This window comes from Micropterus dolomieu, linkage group LG21 (genome assembly GCF_021292245.1).
Source record: "Micropterus dolomieu isolate WLL.071019.BEF.003 ecotype Adirondacks linkage group LG21, ASM2129224v1, whole genome shotgun sequence".
NCBI lineage: Eukaryota > Metazoa > Chordata > Actinopteri > Centrarchiformes > Centrarchidae > Micropterus > Micropterus dolomieu.
Genome location: NC_060170.1, coordinates 5,894,001 through 5,914,899, shown reverse-complemented (window position 1 = coordinate 5,914,899; position 20,899 = coordinate 5,894,001). Strand labels below are relative to the sequence as shown.

Sequence of the window (20,899 nt, the reverse complement as noted above, 5' to 3'; positions counted from 1 at the left end):
GGTCATGCTGGAGGATGTTGCAGGCAGCAGAACGTTCTCCACGGCGTCTCCAGACTCTGTCACGTCTGTCACATGTGCTCAGTGTGAACCTGCTTTCATCTGTGAAGAGCACAGGGCGCCAGTGGCGAATTTGCCAATCTTGGTGTTCTCTGGCAAATGCCAAACGTCCTGCACGGTGTTGGGCTGTAAGCACAACCCCCACCTGTGGATGTCGGGCCCTCATACCACCCTCATGGAGTCATAACATTTGTGGCCTGCTGGAGGTCATTTTGCAGGGCTCTGGCAGTGCTCCTCTTGCTCCTCCTGCTCCTCCTTGCACAAAGGCGGAGGTAGCGGTCCTGCTGCTGGGTTGTTGCCCTCCTACGGCCTCCTCCACGTCTCCTGATGTACTGGCCTGTCTCCTGGTAGCGCCTCCATGCTCTGGACACTACGCTGACTTGTCAATCAGTGTTGCTTCCTAAGTGGACGTTGCGAGGCTACCCAGCCGACCAATCACAGAGCTTACGGTCCACGTTGACTCGACGTGTAGTTACGTTTTGGAGGAGGTGCACTTCAGGTGACGGCGTAGCCTCTGCGTAGCCCTGTAGCCTACGCCGTCGACTTGACGCAGAAGAATAAATCAGCCTAAAGTGTTCCCTTTATTTTTTTGAGCAGTGTACATAAGAACAATCAACCGCCTACATTTCATTGAACAAGTAATTAAAGCATAAAGTTATCAAAGCGTATGCGTTTGTGTTTAAAAAAAAAAAAGAAAAGAAAAAATATAAAAAAAGAAAATAAATGAATACAACAGTAAGCCTGTGTGTGTGTTAATAAAATAAATAAAACTGTGTTTGTGTGTGTATATTAATAGACACAATTTTTTTTAAAACTAATTAATTGATTAAAAAATAATAAAATTTTCAAAAAAGAAATCAGTATCAAATGTAAAAACAAAACAATTACTAAAGTCAGTCTCTCACTTATATATATATATATATATATATATATATATATATATATATAAAAATATAAATAAAATCTGTTTGGCTTTACTGTGTCTTTTTGCATTACTCTACTAAATAACGACATTTCAAAAGACAGTACGATTGTCAGTATGCCAAAATGTGAGAGGGATCGAAGATATTCATGGTGTAGTGTATTTGCGCAGAATCCTGCAATACCTAACTGATATAATTCTATAAGTTCTAATAAAATATTAAAAGAAAATATAATGTAATATGTCTTGTATTATTGTATATAATTATTTTTGTCTATGCCAGGATCTAGTCGGTAGTTTCAGCTCATGCATGAACAGTTGAACATGTTAAGATATGCAAAAGAAAAAAATGGGAAATTGATAAGAAAAAATGTTTGTTCCACGTTCAGACGCTGATTGAATGTTGATATTAGCTGGTCTCTGTTTTTTGTCTGACACTTGCTCTTTGTCTCCACAGACCACAGTGCGTCTCTATCCGTTCCAGATCCATAGCATTGCTCTCTCCTCCTTTGCCTCCATTGTGGGACCTTTCGGTGGCTTCTTTGCCAGCGGCTTCAAGAGAGCCTTCAAGATCAAGGTAGGGATGAAGGACACCTGTACTTTCACCGTGTGTCTGCTTGTCTCTGTTAAGTCCAACTGTTGATAGTATTAGATTTGTACGGAGTATACAGTGGATTGTCCTTAATTACTTATAAAATATTTGCAAAAGATTATATATTACATCTGTTTGTTGTGAGTCGTTTTTGCTCTCTCTGTTTTTGGAGGACCAGTGCAAGCACATGTACTGTCCTTTGTCCTTTCAGGATTTTGCCAACACTATCCCGGGTCATGGTGGCATTATGGACAGATTTGACTGCCAGTACCTCATGGCCACATTTGTTAATGTCTACATTGCTAGCTTCATCAGGTAAGCATACAAAGGGTCCTTGATTTCAGACAGGTAGACACGAATAGCTTCTCATTTCTCGCCGGCTAACATTGTTTTTGCCAGTTGAAATGACAACTGTCTGTGGCACATTTTATCAGCTGTAGCTAGATCCCAGTAGAAGGGTGTTAAATGTGAATTTGATGGCTACATACATGATGTGCTAAACCAATTCTATTAGGTAAAGCTTAAAGGTCCCAGATATTGCATGGTAGCTAGTTAGCCTTAGTATACAGTACTTCATGATTGGGTAATAAAACAATAATGATAATTATCGCAATATAATTTTCCTCAATAACAATATAATAAATGTTCAATATATCGTCAATAAATGTTTGGTTTAATTCATTTGAATCACGAAAACATTGGCACTGAATTTTTCTATTAAAATATTTATTTTGTTGTGGAAAAGGGACTGAAAGATTTATTAGTCATATTTGTTGAAAAAGATTTTATCATAATTGTTCTGAATGTTCTACCTCAGATTTGTTAAGTGATCCACTGTTTGGCATCGAGTGTTTGTCACATTCTGACAATAAAGAAGTTTAATCGCATAATTAACCATCTGGTTTCTTAAACTTGAAAGGAATAATAATTTGACCTAGGGCTGGACAATATGGCAAAAAATGTTATCACGATTAAAACGTTTCATATCTTTCGATATCGATAATTATCACAATAAGAATCAAATCGTTATTTCTTTCGTGTTTAAAGGCTGATTTTTGCTCCGGAGTGAAAGTTGAAGAAACCTGATGTTTAGTGGTTTAAACTCTCCTTTATGTTCAACACTTGAGGCCAAACAGTGGATCACTTCACAAATCTGAGGTAGAACATTCAGAACAATTATGATAAAATCAATAAAATCACTATATCGCGATATCGATTGATATGAAATGTTTTTATTGTGATAAAATTTTTGGCCATATCGCCCAGCCATACTTCATGATAAGGAAAAATGTACAGTTAGATTGTTAATTTGTTTCTACATAACCCTTTTTGAATGCTCGCTAGTGAATAACGTTCTTGGACAAGTAACTGCATGGTCTGTTTTATGCGTTATTTCTGTTTCCAAACAGCATGTTTCATTTATTCAAGAGAAGTGGCTTTGAGAACGAGGACTAGCTAAAAAAGTGACACTATCTTGGATAGCATGTTTGGCTGCAGTTGCTGGAGTGTAAACTTCCCCTAACTCCAGTAATTACCATGAGCAGTACATAGCCACTAACGTTAGCCTAAACTCTGTCATAGTAGCAGTTTGTGGACAAGTACACTTTTTAATCCATCCCCTACAAGTAGTTACTCTTGCTAAGGTATTTGACCTTCACTGTTTGGACAAGGGATTTAGTAAAGACCATTCTGCTGATATATATGTTTGATTATCTCCTCCCTCCTCTCAGGGGCCCCAACCCCAGCAAGGTGATCCAGCAGCTCCTGGCCCTCCGTGTCGATCAGCAGCTCCACATCTTCAATTCCCTGAAGGCTCACCTGACAGAGAAGGGCCTGCTGCCAGCGCTGGAGGAGGCCGCCGCCTAGAGCCACCCGCACCGGCTCGCCCTGAGAGGGAGACCAGAGAGGAAGGGCAGCACCCGAGGGCCCCGCGTAGCCCCAAAGCTCTGGGAGACTCGTGGTGCTTTGTGTGAGCGAGGAAAAACAAAATGAACAACAACAACAACAAAAAACTACAGCCATGGGTCATTCCATTTCTTCTGGGTGTGAGGGTGGAGCACGTTTGTGTCCATAATCATGTGAATCATGTTTCTGACACCAGTGTTTTCAGGTTGTGTTAGTGAATTACTGTACTGTCACACATTTCCATTATAGCCAACATGTATCTATTCACACTGTTTGACAAAATGTTGGTCAGCTGTACATTTCTATCCGTTTACAGGATATCCTCTATATACCTATTAATGTGTTATATTTTATTGAAATGTTTGTTTTGTTTTAATGCACTGCTCTCAGCCCTGTTATCACTGTATTGTAATCCAGCTGCACCCCCTCGCCAAATTTAAGTTTTAATTTTCTTTGTTGTGATTGTTTCTATTTATACATAGATGGTTTTTATATTTGGTATGTTCTACTATATCTTAATGTCGTGTCTGTTTTTTTTTTTTATTCAGACTGAATTCACCTTGCCATCTGCCATGTGCATTTATGTGTGTGTGTGTGTGTGTGTGTGTGTCTTTTTCCCATGTTTTCACTGCCAGTGATCATTTCAAAGCCTCTCTTGATCAGCCAAATCACTGACAACATAATATGTTGGATAAAGCATGTCCTAAGATGAGTGGTTAACTTTCCCTGAAGTGTTTTATGGGATCAGTGCATTTTCCAAATCAGAATCCAGTCTGAAAGTTGGTAATTCCCAAATTGTCTGCTGGGTATGTGCCATAAGAGCAGTTAGCAATGCTCAATTTTTTTTTTTTTTTTTTTTAAATTAGGATTCAAAAGATATCTCTGGAGGCCAGGGCGACAGATACCAGCACCTTTAATTGACCAATTCTGTGTTAATATTTTTTTTTATCTCTAACAAGGAGCTGTTTGTTTTGTGTTTTACACATGTTCAGTATGGTGGTGGGATTGTTGCAGTTTGGCTTCTGTTTGTGACATTGTTGGTTTGGGACAGTACAAGTGAGGCACAAACGTGGTTCTTACACTGCCAATACCTGCTTCTGTGTGTTGGACTTTGCCGTGGTCACAGCTTTGGACCAGAAACCGACAATATGATACTGGTTAACTTTACGTGTCTGTGTGTGTGTCAGTGTGTGTCAGATCTCGTGCATCTGATGGTCAGGTTGGAGTTTACCAACAGAGTCTGTTACTGAATACACAGCAGTCAGTGTTCAAGAGGTTTTACAGTAGGATTCTGGGAGTTTTATGCAGCTGACAAATGTTTGTTTCATTTGGTGGTAAAATATAAAAGCTCAAGAGTCTCCAGTGTTGAGTTCATTTCTGTTTTTTTTTTTTTAAGCGTAAATGAATTGACTGAAGCTTTGTTCAGTCTGAGACAATAGAATCCTTGATTATGTCATAGTGATGTTATCAGAGTTATTTTGGATTGATCTTGGAGGCTTTAAATTGTAACAGAAAGCCTGTGTTACAAATGATGTAACGTGATTGTGTTGCATTATGGGAAATGTAGGGTAAGGCACTAGAAGGCAGGATATCTCTGACTCTGATGCATCTGTTTTTGTCATTCTTTTAGTCTGTCTCCCAAATTGAGTCCCCCAAATTGATGGAGTACTATAAACTTTAAAACGACTAACACAGTCTGCTTTGTTTATTTTAAATAAGGAAGTTTGATTGGAAGTTTATTTTCCCCCATACTTTTTTGAAAATATTTTGATATTACATCTGATTCATTGACTCCATTTAAACTCATACTGACTGATGACTAACACTGACTAATGGTATATTCAGTGTATGTAGGTCCAACTCTGGTTAGACAAAGGTTAGGCTGGAATCAGCCTATCATACTCATTAATCAACCAGGCACCCCAGTCTGTCCATTATGATCACATTCATCATTTTGTTTCTATCCAATCAGAGAATAGAATTGATTCTTGTCAGTGAAAGCCAAATGAACTCTGGACGTTGAGTGTAGGTGTTAATGTAACCCAGGCACAACTATTTCTGTACCCGGTGTTATTTGACAAATCAGCAATATGAACATTCATACAGTAGTCAGTGTAGCAGGGGTGTGGAGCTCAGAGTCTAGGTGTCTATATATGGTAATCTCATTAAATAGCTTAAGGTCATTTTGCCACCTTAAATGTCCTCTCCTTGGGGTCTCTCCTCAAAAATCTAAATATATTTTTAAATTGTTTTTTTTGTAACCCAAAATTAGGTTTTGCTTCATTATGGTAATCAGTTTGTAAGAGATGACTTCAGTATTTTTTTCAGATGGAAGGAACCGCTGTGTAAACCAAGTATGGCTTTACATGTTTTGCTCCATATTTGAATGTCACCCCATTCAGTTTGATTTGTCATTTCATCTGTTTTATTTACTGTGAGCAAATCAAACCTTTTCAAAGTTACTATATTGTACATTTAAAAAGATGTTGAGTGTTCTTTAGTATTTTTGGTTAGAGGAATATTTAAGGCATTAATGCCATATAGGAGAGATTATTGAGATAGCAGGAAAGTATTTTTTCTCTGTCTGTTCTTGCTGTGGCTTTAGTGCAGTTGGGTGTTTTCTAGGCTCTTTCCCTGGTAGCTTTTGTGTGTCAACTTCTGTGTTGCAGTGCAAGTTGAATCAACGTAGATACTCGTAGCACTGTGTTACGTTGTCTCCCTTTGAGTAGACGGGAAGTTTCCGGGAAAGTAACGTGGTGACTGGTGAATCAGCATTCGTAGATATCTTGTTTTTCCTGTGCTTTATTGCCCCTGCGGTGGTTTACTGTTGGAGTTTTAGCCCTGCAGCTCTGTACTGCCATTTCTCTGTCGAGTGTTACAGACAGCCACTAGAGAGAGCTGGAGCTCCTGTGGTCTGCGGCGTGATGCTGCATCTGAGCAGAAAGGTTTGACCCTTTTGTCACTGCAGTTTGATACATTCCACTTCCCCCACAGTTAAGCCCACATGGAGGCTATTAGGGGTAAATCATACTACTACTGATTATTATTTTTGTTAGTTTGTTTCATGGCACCCCAGGAAACACCTTGGTGCCATTTTTTAATCAACACAGTGCCACTTTGCTTTTGTGAATCCTACCCAGGACCCTCTAAAAGGAATGTAGGGAGTTGTGACTGCCCCCACATACTGTAGGCTCCCCTTTGTGGACATTTCATTTATTAAATGGATTTTCTTATAAAGCTGTATGAAAATGTGCTTTGCCTTGGTTTATTATGTTATTCTTAAACTGTGCAATGGTTTGTGTTGAGATGTACACTTGTCTAGAGAAAAGTTGTACTCTTTGATGCTGAAAATGTGCTTTGCCTTGGTTTAAAAAAAATTAAAGGTATAAAAAAAAAAACTGTGGCGTGCTCTGTGTGTGACCTTGTTTCTTCCCTTTTGGTCTTCCCCATTTCGAAATAGATGTTCAGTTCATTTAACAACCAATTGTATTATTTAGCTTTGACTTTAAGATACAGCTTTGTTAACACTTAACTCTGCTGCAGCCTGAGCTGTGAACCGACTCACTGAAGGCGTCCAACCGAGAGGTGAAAACTATTTCCCTTCTGAAGACATGCATGTGGTTTTTTTTATGACACTAGTGAACATTAGTCATTTGAAAACTCCCCACTATATGAAGCCCAACCAGAAACCTCTGTTGTATGAGAACAAGTATGGACATGGAAGTAAAGGCAACATGAGGAGACGCGTTTTGAAGGGCTGAAAAAAACAAAAAACAAAAAAAACAAGAAGAAGAAAGATTAACACAGGAAGTAGGAAGTGTGATCTGCGATATCTCCAGTTTGTGTGTATTTTGAGTGTGTATCAATGTGTGTGTGTGTTATGTATGTGTGTGTATGTGCTCCAGTGGGGTGTTCGTGTGAAATGAAACACTGACCTGTGCTATGAGTTAAGGACAATGTCTCTAAAACTACCTCGTAACTGGGACTTCAGCACCTTCAAGGCTGAGACAGCTCGCATAGGTAAGCCGGTGGCCGTGCTGCCTTCCCTGTCAGCAGTGTGGGTGCAGTGCTTACCTCACATTTAAGGCACTTTATACTTTTGACATTTAGCTGATATCGTCCTCAAAAGGCATGCAAACTGACGTATAGTCAAAAAAGATACAATGTTTCATTTTTCATGAAACCAAGGATAGTAGAGTAAAAATGTATATCCACATAGCAGACACTTTTTAAAAATGGTGTTACTCATCTTCAAGAAAATACTTTTTTTTTGCGAATCAATTAATGGTATATACAGTGTAATTAAGGTAGCATCATTTAGGTAAAATTAAAAAGTTTTATCATAGAAGATTTTTATCTGATAATAATTGGTGACTGATTCTGTGCCTTGTTTTCTAAGTGTGGGTTTTTGAGCTTATTGGTTGGTGGCTATTTGTTACGCGGTGAAAGTAACCAGAGTTGTTTTGGATCATTTTTTTCTTTACACAAATCACTGCCGTCTAATTTAGAATGACTATATTATATATTATATTGAAACATAGCGCCTTTCTTCAGTCACTCAGAAGTAAGTCCTGGCGGTTGCAATAAGACGTTGACCAAACTTTGTGTGTGCATGCAAAACTATGCGCAGTCATGCATTTACAGTTCATGTTAAGCAGTCTAGACTTACTAATACCGTACATACCGCTGTTTGCATAGGGTGGAATTAGTGCAATAACATGCCTTGTTTCCTCTCAGGATGCCGCAACAGTTACAACATTCAGATAATAGAGGTTTTTCAATTTAATTTTATTTATATAGCGCCGAATCATAACAGAAGTGATTTCAGGGCACTTTTCACAAACAGCAGGTCTAGGCCGTACTCTTTATAATATTAGTTATATTACACAGGGAGTGAAGCTCTATACACTACAGTCCTGCTATTGTTCACAATGTGCATCATTTTTGCTCTGATCGTTTTTGCAATCAATGGGGTTGCTCAGCACTGTGGAAGGAAGTTGCTGCCTGTAGCACATTTATATAATCTGCTTCATGTTGACTCCATATCAGCTGCTATTATTATCATGCTCTTGTCTTAGCATGAAAGCATAACTGAAAGCTGATGGCTGCCTCATGATTCGTTTAACATGAGATGTTTTGTGGACCATGACAGATTTTATGTCCTGGCACCCGAGTGACACAGGCTTTCAGCAGGAAACTGATGCAAGTGCTCAGTTCCTGCACAACTCTGACTTTGTGGCTGTCTGTGTGTAACTGTGCCTACGTACATGTGAGTGTGCGATACTGCATCTGTCCTTTCATAAAGATCTCAAAGGACACCCACAAACCTGTCAGCGTGCAGGAGTGAATGTTGATTTACAGATTACAAACTAACTGACACTCACTCTTCCTAATGCAGTAAAATCCATTCATCCACTGTTTCATGCATGGTTAAAGGAATAGTTTTGGGAAATATGCTTATTTGCTTGCTTGTCGAGAGTTAGAATAGAAGATCAATATCACTCACATGTCTGTACATTAAAAATGAAGCTACATCCAGCGGCCGGTCATATAAGCTTAGCATGAAGACTGGAAACAGGGAGGGAAACAGATAGCCGGCTCTGTCCAAAGATGTCAAAGTCTGCCTACTAGCATCTCTAAAGCTCACTAATTAACATGTACATCTTGTTTGTTTAAGTGTAAACATGATAAGCTATGGGTTATTTTATCTATTATTACATATATATATATATATATAAAAAATATATATATATAGATATAGATATTGATATTGATATTGATACAGCCAGCAGCCAGTTAGCTTAGCATAGCATGAAGCTTTGAAAGAGGGAAATAGCTCCAGTAAAAAAACTTTTAGATATGGTCCAGATAAAGGCCTGTAAAACATCCACTTTTACAATTTGGTTTTTGTAAGGATTAAACAAGAAAGTGTTTTATTAGTGAGGTGGTGGATTTTTGTGTCCATTAGCCAGAGCCAGGCTAGCTATTTGCTTCTGCTTCCAGTCTTAATTCTGTCATGCTTGAATGCTGCCAGACCATAATCTGTGAGGAAGTGCATACAAATCTTGATCCTATCATCAATGAATTATCGTGCTTAATGATGGAAATTCAGGCTTTAAAATGTCTTCAGGTGAACATTTAACCATGAAATCTGATGAAATTACAAATGTCTTTAGGTGTAGTGATATATGTAAAAAGCCTCCACACAGTCAGTGGGAAACTCTGAATATCATTCTCCTCTGTCTCTGTCTTGACATAAATTCCTTTTGATGGTGGGAACTGAGACACATCTTTGAGGTGCAGTGGGACTGTAGACTCATCACAGATTTAGGCCAGTTTAAAGGAGCTGTGTGTGTTTTTGTCCAAAACGCATTGTGTGTTGTGACATTGCCTCTGTGTGTGGGCTGAGTGTTCCTCAACAGCACTTAAACTTTCCACTAATCAAGGGAGGGTGATGCTGTTAAAATTAGACCAAAGACTTAAACTTCTAGGTGGAGACCTTCAAAGTGTTGCTGGCCCTCCGGCAATGATGTGGCTGCTTCCTGTTTATTCCAGTGTGACCCTTCTTCTTCTCTTCTCCTCTGTCATCTTGCTTGACAAGACACGGTGAATTTAAGAACAACTGAGCAAGTGGGCACAATCTCAATCCAGTTATCGCTGCAGTCCTACCACCCTGCGTGTTATTCAGACCGTCTCCATCTGACTCTGTCTCCTCTGGGCCACGTAGACCTCTGCCTCTGTTCTTTCATCACTCCATTGAACCATCATATCATGGCCTCTCGCAGGCACAGAATTGAAGGGTATCAGTCAAGGGTGACATTCTTAAAAAGCCTCAAAATAGGATGACATTTATGTGTCAGTTTCAGTTCATCTTAGGTCCACACAGAACTTAATCTATGACCTTTCTAGCTTACTGTTTGCTGATCAGTCTCTTGCAGACCACTATGTTATTTATGTAGAACAATCACAGATGCTTTCACCTTGCACCTTCCACAGGAAACTGTTCACCTCAGACCTGCAATTTCCTATATAGAGGGGAACAAAAATTGGCTTCAGAGAGCAAGCCCTGTGATAGGCTGATGCGCATTCATATCAAAAAGAGGAAGTGCTGTGCTGCAGCTGACAATAGCACTGATGTTTTGGTAATGTTCCGCAGCTCCGGCTGTGACACAACACATTGTTCATGACACTTTAACCAACAGCTTTCTTGTGGTGTTTGGCAGCGCGATCCAAGAGTGTTATACCTGGAGAGGGAGGCCCCTGCCAGGGCTCCCCCCGTGCCCCCAGGTCCATGGAGAGGCCACTGAAGGCCGGCTGGCTCAAGAAACAGCAGAGGTCTTTAGTCAAGAACTGGCAGCAGCGTTACTTTGTGCTGAGAGGAAGCACGCTGACCTACCACAAAGATGACAAGGAGACCACTGTCCAGGTGAGACACTGGGAAATTAGTTAATTTTAGCCCTTACAAAGTTTTTTTTTATCATTTGCATTGGCATAAAACACATTTGCACATTATTTCCAAAGCAATTCATACAAATATCACATATTCCAAAATTAAAGCCTACAATAACGTTTTGAATTTGACACATGTCACCCATCAAATGGGTGACTTGTCATCAAAATAATTTCTACGTCTCTGTTACACGTCAATATTCTACTTCTTTAATGTTGAGTGATGAAATAAAGGCGAACCAGCATTATCTCACTACAACATTTAGTAATCTAAATTTTGTACTTTTACATTAAATGTCTTGTACATTCATAGATTAATTCATGGGTTAATAAGACATGTGTCCTTTATCATTTCCAATCAACACCACAAACACTCTAGCTGTGTGGCTAACTTTGCACACTTCCTGTAAACAAAACTAATGGTGCTTGAAGTCTCACAAGAGAGGCCTATTGCCATTGAAAGTCCTTTTTTGTTACACGTTTATGTCCAATCCACTGGTTCATGCTCATGTTTTAACAATGAAAGACCATCCAGCCAAGACCTTATTATGCTATAGATCTGTCTATGTGGGACAAATACAAGATGTTCATCCTCTCCTTCCATGTGTGGCAAAAAATGCTGTTACACTCTCATGGTGTCATTCCTAGCCAGCATTTTGGGGGTGGATATGCATGTGGTGAAGCAAAATCCCTTACTGTGCTATAACTATCCATGCAGAGATCATGGTCAGATATATAGACCATATTAATAAATAAGCCCCAAAAGCCATTTCCACTTTTGCTGATGGAAGGTGTGGGACTGTGGGTGGAGAAAAAGGAAGTGGGCTACACACAGGTTGAAGTGAGTAATAAACTGTTCTGTACATGCTATAATTTAAGCTCATAGAACATGTATAGACCCAAAATCAAATGATAATGCATCAGCAGTGATCATCTTCTTGCACTTTTCAATATGATTTACATTTGCTAAAAAGCTGCAGTGATGCATTTTCGCCACAATATAAGGACCTCACACCTGCAGTGAAAATACCTGCTGAAGCCTTTTCTACATTAACGAGACACAGACTGCATGGACTCTCTGGTAACCCGGAAAGTGAACAGTTAATGTTAATGGTAGCATAATGGTGGTGTATGAATGGATGTAGTGAATAAAACATTAGTGGTTGGTTCTTGACATGACAGACACCTGGTTTGGGGTTTTCTTATTACACTAATGTGCTTTCTTTCTGTGTGTTGTGCTCCTGCTTTTTGGTCTCCAGGGAGTCATCCAGCTGCGGTTCAGTAAAGTTAATGAACTCCCTCTGAGCTCAGATGACCCTGGGAAATACCTCTTCGAGATTATACCACGTAAGCATTCAATTGACCCTTTAAAGGGAGCAAAACTGACTTTGGTTTTGTGTGAAGGCAGTGATACATCTCTCCATTGCCTTGAGTCATCTTTCTGCATTGTAAGTTACAGACAGATTTAAGTAACATTTCTTGTATGCCAGTGTTTTGTAGGGGACAGCACTTACCTGCATAGTAGCAAGCCAGAAACGACCACAAACTGATAGCAGTCACAATCTACTCTGGAAATCTTTATGTACATTTGATATTTTCAGGTTTCACTGTACTAAGATGCATTTGCAAAACCCATAATTCTGCAGGTACAAGTGGAGACAGAGAGCGATGTCCTTATGTTTTCATGGCAAACTCCCAGAGTGACATGGAGGAGTGGGTCCGCGCTCTGCGCAAGGTCATTGGAGTACCAACAAGCGGAGGTTCAGTAAATCCTTATCTTGTTATAGAAAATTAGGTTATTAATGACACTACAACTATCCTATGTGACTAGACTTTTCAAGAAATGAAAAGGATATTTATTTGGACATCACTTTCTTGCAGAGTTAGGTGACAAAATTGATACCACTTGCATGTCTGTAAGCTAAATATATAGCTGGAGCCATCATCTGGTTAGCTTAGCTTAGTATAGAGACTGGAAACAGAGGCAAACAACTAGCCTGTCTATGTACAAAAAAAGAAAAGAAGCTTGGCCAAGATAAAAAGAAGGAAGTCAGAAAGTCACTGCTTGCTGCCAAGAAGTAGTCCCCACATGACAATGTCGAAGTATTCTAGCAAAACGTAAAATAAAACAATTCTTCACTCTGACAAATCGTGTTAAAACCACAGGCACCACCCTATAATTGCTACAAAGACCATGTGAAAAGGATAATAATGGAGTTCATTTAAATGTCTATAACCGTTTCCTGATAATACTCTATGGACATTACCAATATGTCATGTCTTATCTCTATGCCTCTCTGCAGTGTTTGGAAAGGGTCTCATGGACACAGTAACGTATGAGCAACGGTTTGGGCCCCACATGGTGCCAATCCTGGTGCAGAAGTGTGTGGAGTTCATCAAAGAACACGGCCTGAATGAGGAGGGCATCTTCCGCCTCCCGGGTCAGGACAATGCTGTCAAACAGTTCAGAGATGCCTTTGATGCAGGAGAGAGGCCCTCCTTCCCCAGGTAACGCTCCCATGGTTCCCTCTGTACAGACTAAAGCCATATAAACTATTAGATAAACAGAAGTCATGATTTTAATAATGTTTACCTCATTATTACACCGGTTGTTTATTGGAAGCACTTAACCTGAACCTGATCAATATTTGAGTAGTAGTAGTGTTATAGTGCATATGTATGCAGCATTATACTACATATGAAATAGGGTTATCCACACATCTCAAAAACTGTTCAAATTAAATAATCTTTAGCCCTCTTTAAACCTGGTTGGTAAATGCTTAAGAAAGTCACTACTATATAAGGAGAAAAAATATCCTAACCTTAGTCAATCACAAGTATCAGCTTTTTTTCTGAGAAAGCAAGGAGAGATGAGAGAGATGCACAGCGGCTGATTTTATCTGCTCAGAGTTGAAGGTGATACCACATCCTGTTCTGGCAGGCACACAGGAGGAAGCCTGTATTACTCAACATCACTAGCTTCTCTGACAGAGCACTGTTTTAAATTAAAACATCAATTTAACCTAACCTTGTTTGTCTATAATCCAGTGTGAGCCAGGTCAAATGGCCAGAGCCAGGTCAAAGGACAGCCAGCAAGGCATACTGAATGATTCTTTAGGTCAACTTTCAGGCCAAAATTACGATTTCCCCTGAGTCCATACAACAAAACAGAACCCAAGACTGCTGCACCAGTTAAATATACACGTCCAAAAACAGCAAGAATCTTGAGGAACTTGTTTATACAACATCCCAGAATGCAAATTCTTTTTATGAGTCCAGTAAAATATTTACACAGCTCTTGTCAAGAACAAAAAAAACTCACTAAGATAAAGCTCTAAACTCACGGACACTTTTGGAGTAGACACATTTGCACAAAATCCAAGACATTACATTTAAGCCAGGTGCAGGGCTTCCATATACAGCAGGTAATCAAGCAAACTGCATGTCTATGAAGTAGTGGGTTCCAGTTTTTATAAAATACATGCAAGACTCTTAGAATCAGTGCTAGCTCCATGTACAAGGCCAAATTAAACACTGGTCTAATATTGCATTCTGTGATTAAGGTTTAAATGTCAGTTATACTTTAAGTGGACGTTCATTGGATATGTGTCATTACCTGCAGTGACACAGATGTCCACACAGTGGCGTCACTGCTCAAGTTGTACCTGCGAGAGCTACCTGAGCCTGTGGTGCCCTGGACTCAGTACCAAGACTTCCTTGACTGCACCAACTTGCTGGACTTCAGCAACACGGAGGTACGCTTTATTTAAAAAAAAGAGGCTACAATAAGTCAGTATACATCTGAGTGAATGCAAACACTGCGTGCATATGTGTGCATATGTTTGTACGTGAAGGAGAGGTGAGTGTGTGGGTCCTTTAACCTTCTCATGTCTGCTCTCAGGGCTGGGAAAAGTTGGAGAAACAAATCGCTCTTCTCCCCAGAATGAACTACAACCTCCTCAGTTATGTCTGCCGGTGAGTAGAAGCTGGAGCACAAAGAGTTATGGGACATTCCAGAGAAAAAACATTATGCCTTTGAGGTTAGGGGCAACGTCACAGATCTCACGAGGTCCTTCTGGTTAAAAACATCAGCTAAATGCCATTCTGTGGTCAGTTCCCATTCCTGTAAATTATGCTGATCATGTATTTTTGTTTCGCAGGTTTTTGTTTGAGGTGCAGCTGCACTCCAAGGTGAATAAGATGAATGTGGAGAACTTGGCTACAGTGATGGGGATCAACCTGCTCAAACCTCAGATAGAAGACCCCATCACTGTGATGAAGGGTAAGAACGGATCACTGATGTGTCCTGAACATGTGTTATCTTACTTTACCATGAAATGATGTGGTTGTGAAAACTGTCGCTCACCATCTAGAAAACACACTGAATTCAACTGATGTGTAACATTATTAAGCAATGAAATGTGGCAATACTGCAACATGACTACATCCTTCTCTTTTTTAGACACTATATTTAGTGGGGGAAAACTCCCAGCCTTTTATATAAAAAAATACCTCACAAGTTATCAAGGCATGTCTCATTTAGAAACCATAATATGTGGAACTGATGATGTAACACAAACCGTGTGCTACTTCATCAGTTCCATAAACTTTAACTATGATCTCAGTAATGCTGCTGGCACTCTTTTTATTTAGTATTTATACTGTAACTGAACTGTAAAAAAAAACGTAGTACAGCTCAAGTAAAATTTCAGAAGACTGAAAAAAGAGAAGAAAGAATTTGCATAAGAACCTAAAGATAAGACATTGTGATCATAATCTTTTCACATTTGTATTTGGGTTTTTTTGCAGCGACTCCTCAGATCCAGAAGCTGATGACAGTGATGATCAGACAGCATGAGGCTCTGTTTCCTCTCTCCAAAGACGTGCTTCCCTCCCCTCCCTCAAGCAAGGCTGAAAGCCAAAAGAACACTCCACGAAGCTTTGTGGGCTGGGAGTCTGCAGAGGTACGAGCAGCTGACCACACATTGAGCTTTTGTTTTTAAAATCAGATTTTTAGGACATGTTCTGGTGTTACATGACGTATCCTGAAAACAGGGCAAAGCAATCCATAGAACACATACCAGCATATCCAATACAACTTGTGCTGGTAGGAAGAAGTTGCCATGTATCCATCGTGAAAGTTGGCTAGATGTGGCAAGTTTGTTGACAAAATCTGGATAAAACAGCCACACATTCAGAAACAAGTTTTCACAAGCGTCAAGAGTTGTTTACAGTGGCAGGTGGCAAACATGAAATATTATTGACTTCCTTGCTGGCCAATACCAAACTCATGTCTGTCCATTTATACGTAGCTGGTGACAGCACCCGGCTAGATTAGCATAAAGGTGAGAAAAGGGATGAAACAACTAGCCTGGCTCTGTCCAAAGGTAAGAAAATCCACCTACTGCCACCTCTAAAGCTCACTTTTTAATTATAGCCAATCTTGTTTTGTGGGCCAAGTAGAATATACATGGCAAATTGTAAATTTTTGTAGAGATTAAACATGGGATAGCCTATTGATCAGGTTGATCAGCTTTAGAAGTGCTGGTAGGCGATTGTGCTACCATTGGACAGAGGCCGGCAAGCTGTTTCCCCTGTTCCTAGTCTTTAAGCTAAGCTAAGACAACTGTCTGTAGTTTAATATTTTATGGACAGATATGAGAGTGGTTGTGATCTATTAGCAAGAAAGTGAATAAGCTTGTTTCCCAAAACTATTCCTGTGATGCCGTGAAGTCTGGTAAAAAAGAAAATGGTGAAAACACACTTATATGCTAGCTGATCTTCTTCATCTGAATACTAGCAGATATTTAAAATTGAGAAGCTATTTACAAATTTACAGTCTATTGTAGTATTAGTATCTGCTGGCATAGGTACTGATATACCTGGGTAACTGTGTGCTACATAAAATGCTACTATCTAGTGCAGGGGGGTTCTGTGAGCCTCACATCACTCAAAGCGTGGAAAAAGGCGTTCACTCACCCCCCTTAGTTTACTTGGAAGTCCTGGGTGTCTGTGGATGATGAATATTTTATTTGATCCTAGACACTGAGCCAATATAGATTAATATTGTTGTTTGACATGACTTCAGACTACACCAAAAACATAAAAAAGGTCTGTCTGGCATTCATTAAGTTTTGACTCTGAGAAAGTGGGAAAGACAGTAAACGTCCCCAAAACTGCTGTCTCTGAACTCCCTCTTTGCGCAAATCACACACATTTTGGCTATTCTGTGTCATCTCCTCCATAACTAATGTAATAACTAATGTCACAGTTTTCACTTCCATTCATTGGAGCTCGCCTGCGAGGCCCGTCTCCCACTTTGAAAACTTCTCATCTAGGCCATCATTAAATTCTAACATATGTATGTATGCTTTTGCACTTATTTTGATTCAGTCTCAACATCTCTGAAAAACCCAGCTTTGCTCTTATTGATAGATTAAAAAAATGTGTCTAATGCATTTTCTCTAGCAGTTGCTTACCAACACTTTGTTGGTTATGTGCTCTCAAATGAATGGATAGATAGATTGAGGCTAATAGCTTTATAGCCTTATCAAACCGAAGTGTATATACAAGTATATACTGTATACATCTATATAGTATATACATGTATATACTGTATACATCTATATAGTATATACATGTATATACACTAAACAGTATATCAATTATGTTGTATATGTATCTGTAATTAATCTTCTGTTATGCGTTTGTCTCAGATGGGAGACGCATCTCTATCCGAGTCTCCAGAAGAAGAGGAGGACAATGACAGTCCAGGTCTAGACAGGGGAAACTGCAACCCCCAAAAAACACTTCAGGAGCCTCTCTCATCTACCACAGACGACTGGCTTGGAAGTCCCCGCAAACGCACTCAGACCCTGCCCACATTCAACTGCCCGCTCACCGGGATGGCAGCCAAAGCCGACGCCCTCAACCGGTGGAGTAACATCCAGGAGACCGTGGAGGAGAAGAGCGGGACATTGTCAGAGGACATTTTTAAGATACTGGATCTCCGGAGTTCAGGTTCATTGTTCGGGGGGTCTCCGATGACTAAAAAGGAAGGAGAGGATAGGTTAACAGCCAGAAGAGGAAGTGACAACACAGGTTCTTCTACTACTGGCTCCCAAAAACCTGTCAGTGACTCCGGGCCTGCTCGGGTGCTGTCTCATCAACAGAGTGTTGGGACCGTGACAGTGAGCGGTTCAGTTCAGCAGGTCAACAGCGGGTGTGAGAAGAAGCAAGACAGCCAGCAGCTTGTAGACAGGTGAGTTCAGCTGAGGAACCGCATGGAGACACAGTGACCACCTCACAACTAACTCACTACACACCCGTGGTACACACAATTTTTTTTCCTGGGGGCATTTGGCTCTTTTGATCTTACACTCAAAAGAATGTGTGTTTTGACATCTAATTTTGTTTCATATTCAGCCATTTCTTTTTCTTTCAACATGATAGCAGTGTGAAATAATGAGTTAATAGGTTTTTCATAAGTGCAGTATTTCTTGTGTTGGGAATATTGTCAAGAAAATGACACCTATTGCAGAAAACATTTGGAACAAGTTGATTTATATTGAAAACAGCAGTAGTATTCCCACTCCCCTGGGTTGTTTTAAAAAAATTTTTAGGGCTTATTACTTACATAGTCTTTTTGGACTTGATTCTTTTGTACACTACAGGACATTGTTTCCATAAAAGTTGCTTTTTGGACTTTTTACTAAATGTCTGAACCCTCTTTTTCTCTCACTTTCTCTTGCAGTCTGCAAAAGGAGAATGAGGAACTGAAGACCACAGTAGCAGAGCTCCAGTCGGCTCTGGAGGAAGATCGACGCCGTGTGGCTGCTCTGGAGATCTGCCTGAGAAATGCAGAACGCAGCCGGGACGAGGCCCAGAGACGCAATGCGGAGCTGCAAAGAGAGATTCAGGAGTTCCTCACCAAAAAGCCACATACTCCTACCTAACAGTCATTTTCAGACTCACTAGTATATGGATTTATGACTCTGAGCTAATTTCCCATGAACTGGTTATGGGAAGTACTATTGTCCTCTAGTGGGACACTGGATTGTGGGATTGGATAAATTATTGGCTCATTTGTTTGTGCCAGTGCCACACAAAATACTATTTGTCATATTTGGAGTAAATAGGATATTATTTGATGTTTCATTTAAGTGGTAAATTAATAAAACAGCACAAATGTGAGTGTTTTTGTTGATGTATAAAATTATATTACACCACATATCTACTATACCAACACAACATTGTACCCTGAGTATTTGTACTTTGCTAAGAAGCAGTGATGACTGCCTTTGACGTTTCAGAAGAGCAATTATGAAGCTCAGTGCCTTGGCTCCAGCCACTGCCATCTTGGCAGCCAGCTAATCCTGTCGCGGATGTGCAAGCAGGATAACAGGGAACGCAAGAAATTGGACATAAATGCAGACTGGGAGGCAAAGGAAGTGCAGTTGATTTGATTTAATAGCAAGTCAGTGAACAAAAGGTTAACAAGATGGTGAGGCAGGTAGAGGTCAAAACCAGGAAAGGCAGACCAAACAGGCAAATAAATCCAACAGGGAGCAGGCCAAATCCAAACGATAGGCAAAGACCAGGGAAATAAATCCAAAGACACAGAGAACCACAGACAAGGAATGGCAAGAACGCTTGAAACAGGGATGAAGACGAACTGGCACTGAGGAAGGGGAACACACAGACTAAATACACTAGTGAGGGGAGGAGAGCTAGTCAACAATCACACAGGTGGGAAAACACAAAACAGTAAGTGAAGTTAAACAAAGACATATGAGAAAGGACTTGATCAGCACAGGAAATAATTAAACAAACCCTGAAATGATGACAAATCCAAAAATGGGTAAAGAGCTGGAGTGTGGATGGAGCTAGCAGACAGAGGCTAACCACCTGTGATGGCACACGTTATTTTGTTCCCCATTTTTGACAAGTCTCACTTGACGGACACCAGCGTTGCATCAAGTCTTGCCCCCTACTCTGCCTCTGATTGGGTAACCCTAACCCTATCAAATAAAAGCGTATATAGACCTAGTTTTGTAAGGTGGACTGAAAAAACCTTAATGGATTTTAATAGATATTTTGTGGTGAGAATGGTATTATCTGGGAGTTTTCCCATTCTAAAAAACATAACACTGAGAAATGCAGAAGAAAATCATGAAATTTGGACATTGGATATCAGCACAATACATTTCCTTTTGGAAGGTTCAATCCAAAAATAGCAACTTTGGCATTCCTAAATTAAAGAGGTGGTATTCTGCTCATTTTCAGGTTCAAAATCTTAATTAGGGGTTATACCAGAACAGGTTTACATGGTTTAATTTCAAAAAACACCATATTTTTGTCATACTGCACATTGCTGCAGCTCCTCTTTTCACCCTGTGTGTTGTTCGCTCCGCTCTTGAGCTACAGAGTGATGCATCTTACTTGTACAAAATCTTTGTTGGGAGTTGCACATGTAAGGTAAGGACTACTAGCCAATCAGAAGCAGAGAAGGGCAGGTCGTAAGAAACAAGGTAGTGTGATCCAAACAAAGCTGCTTCAGACTGCGACCGTAACCTAGCAGATGGTATAAGTTACTCACAAGTCCACAACATCATTGTTCCACATCTTACCATAAACCACTACAAAAATCACCATATTTCAACTCAATTTTACATAAAAATTGGCCAAACAATTTGAACGTTTGCTCAGTAGCTTTCACATCAGGTGTAGCATTAGCATTAAAGCTATAACTTTAGTTGTGTTAGCCAACGTTTACAACAACTCCGCACTTGAACAGTCTGTGAAGTTACATTGCCGTGTTTATTTTAAATATAATTCACAACCAATAAAGCATACTTACAGGTTGTGGTTGTGAATTTCCAGGCCCAAACAGAGTCGGAGTTGCATCGTCTCTTAGGACTAAACGTTGAACTGTTGCCGGTGTTCTGACGATCTATGCTGCCTTGCCGAAAAAT

At 39.9% G+C, this 20,899-nt stretch overlaps 2 protein-coding genes across 2 annotated transcripts in view; both read left to right on the top strand.

Moving 5' to 3' along the window:
• The window catches only part of cds2 (CDP-diacylglycerol synthase (phosphatidate cytidylyltransferase) 2), a 37,192-nt gene extending 32,026 nt beyond the window's left edge, over positions 1 to 5,166 (top strand). Inside the window, exons 11-13 of the mRNA XM_046035313.1 lie at positions 1,437 to 1,556; positions 1,783 to 1,886; positions 3,302 to 5,166. Coding sequence (XP_045891269.1) covers positions 1,437 to 1,556; positions 1,783 to 1,886; positions 3,302 to 3,437 — 360 coding nt within the window. The 3' untranslated portion in view covers positions 3,438 to 5,166. The remainder of the gene's footprint in view (positions 1 to 1,436; positions 1,557 to 1,782; positions 1,887 to 3,301) is intronic.
• A 2,076-nt stretch (positions 5,167 to 7,242) lies between these two features.
• arhgap25 (Rho GTPase activating protein 25) lies at positions 7,243 to 19,118 on the top strand. The gene is made up of 11 exons (XM_046034888.1): positions 7,243 to 7,496; positions 10,700 to 10,902; positions 12,185 to 12,272; positions 12,572 to 12,685; positions 13,229 to 13,433; positions 14,548 to 14,680; positions 14,827 to 14,900; positions 15,086 to 15,207; positions 15,735 to 15,889; positions 17,642 to 18,186; positions 18,679 to 19,118. Exons 1-11 carry the CDS (start codon positions 7,433 to 7,435, stop codon positions 18,878 to 18,880), a joined length of 1,905 nt encoding a protein of 634 aa, XP_045890844.1. The 5' UTR covers positions 7,243 to 7,432; the 3' UTR covers positions 18,881 to 19,118.
• The last annotated feature ends 1,781 nt before the right edge of the window (positions 19,119 to 20,899 follow it).

Bases quoted from the DNA above. Each gene is read 5' to 3' on its own strand.
- arhgap25 (XM_046034888.1), top strand. From the start codon at position 7,433: ATGTCTCTAAAACTACCTCGTAACTGGGACTTCAGCACCTTCAAGGCT. The intron at 12,273-12,571 runs GTAAGCATTCAA...ATAATTCTGCAG, and splicing joins CCTCTTCGAGATTATACCAC to GTACAAGTGGAGACAGAGAG. The intron at 15,890-17,641 runs GTACGAGCAGCT...CGTTTGTCTCAG, and splicing joins TGGGCTGGGAGTCTGCAGAG to ATGGGAGACGCATCTCTATC.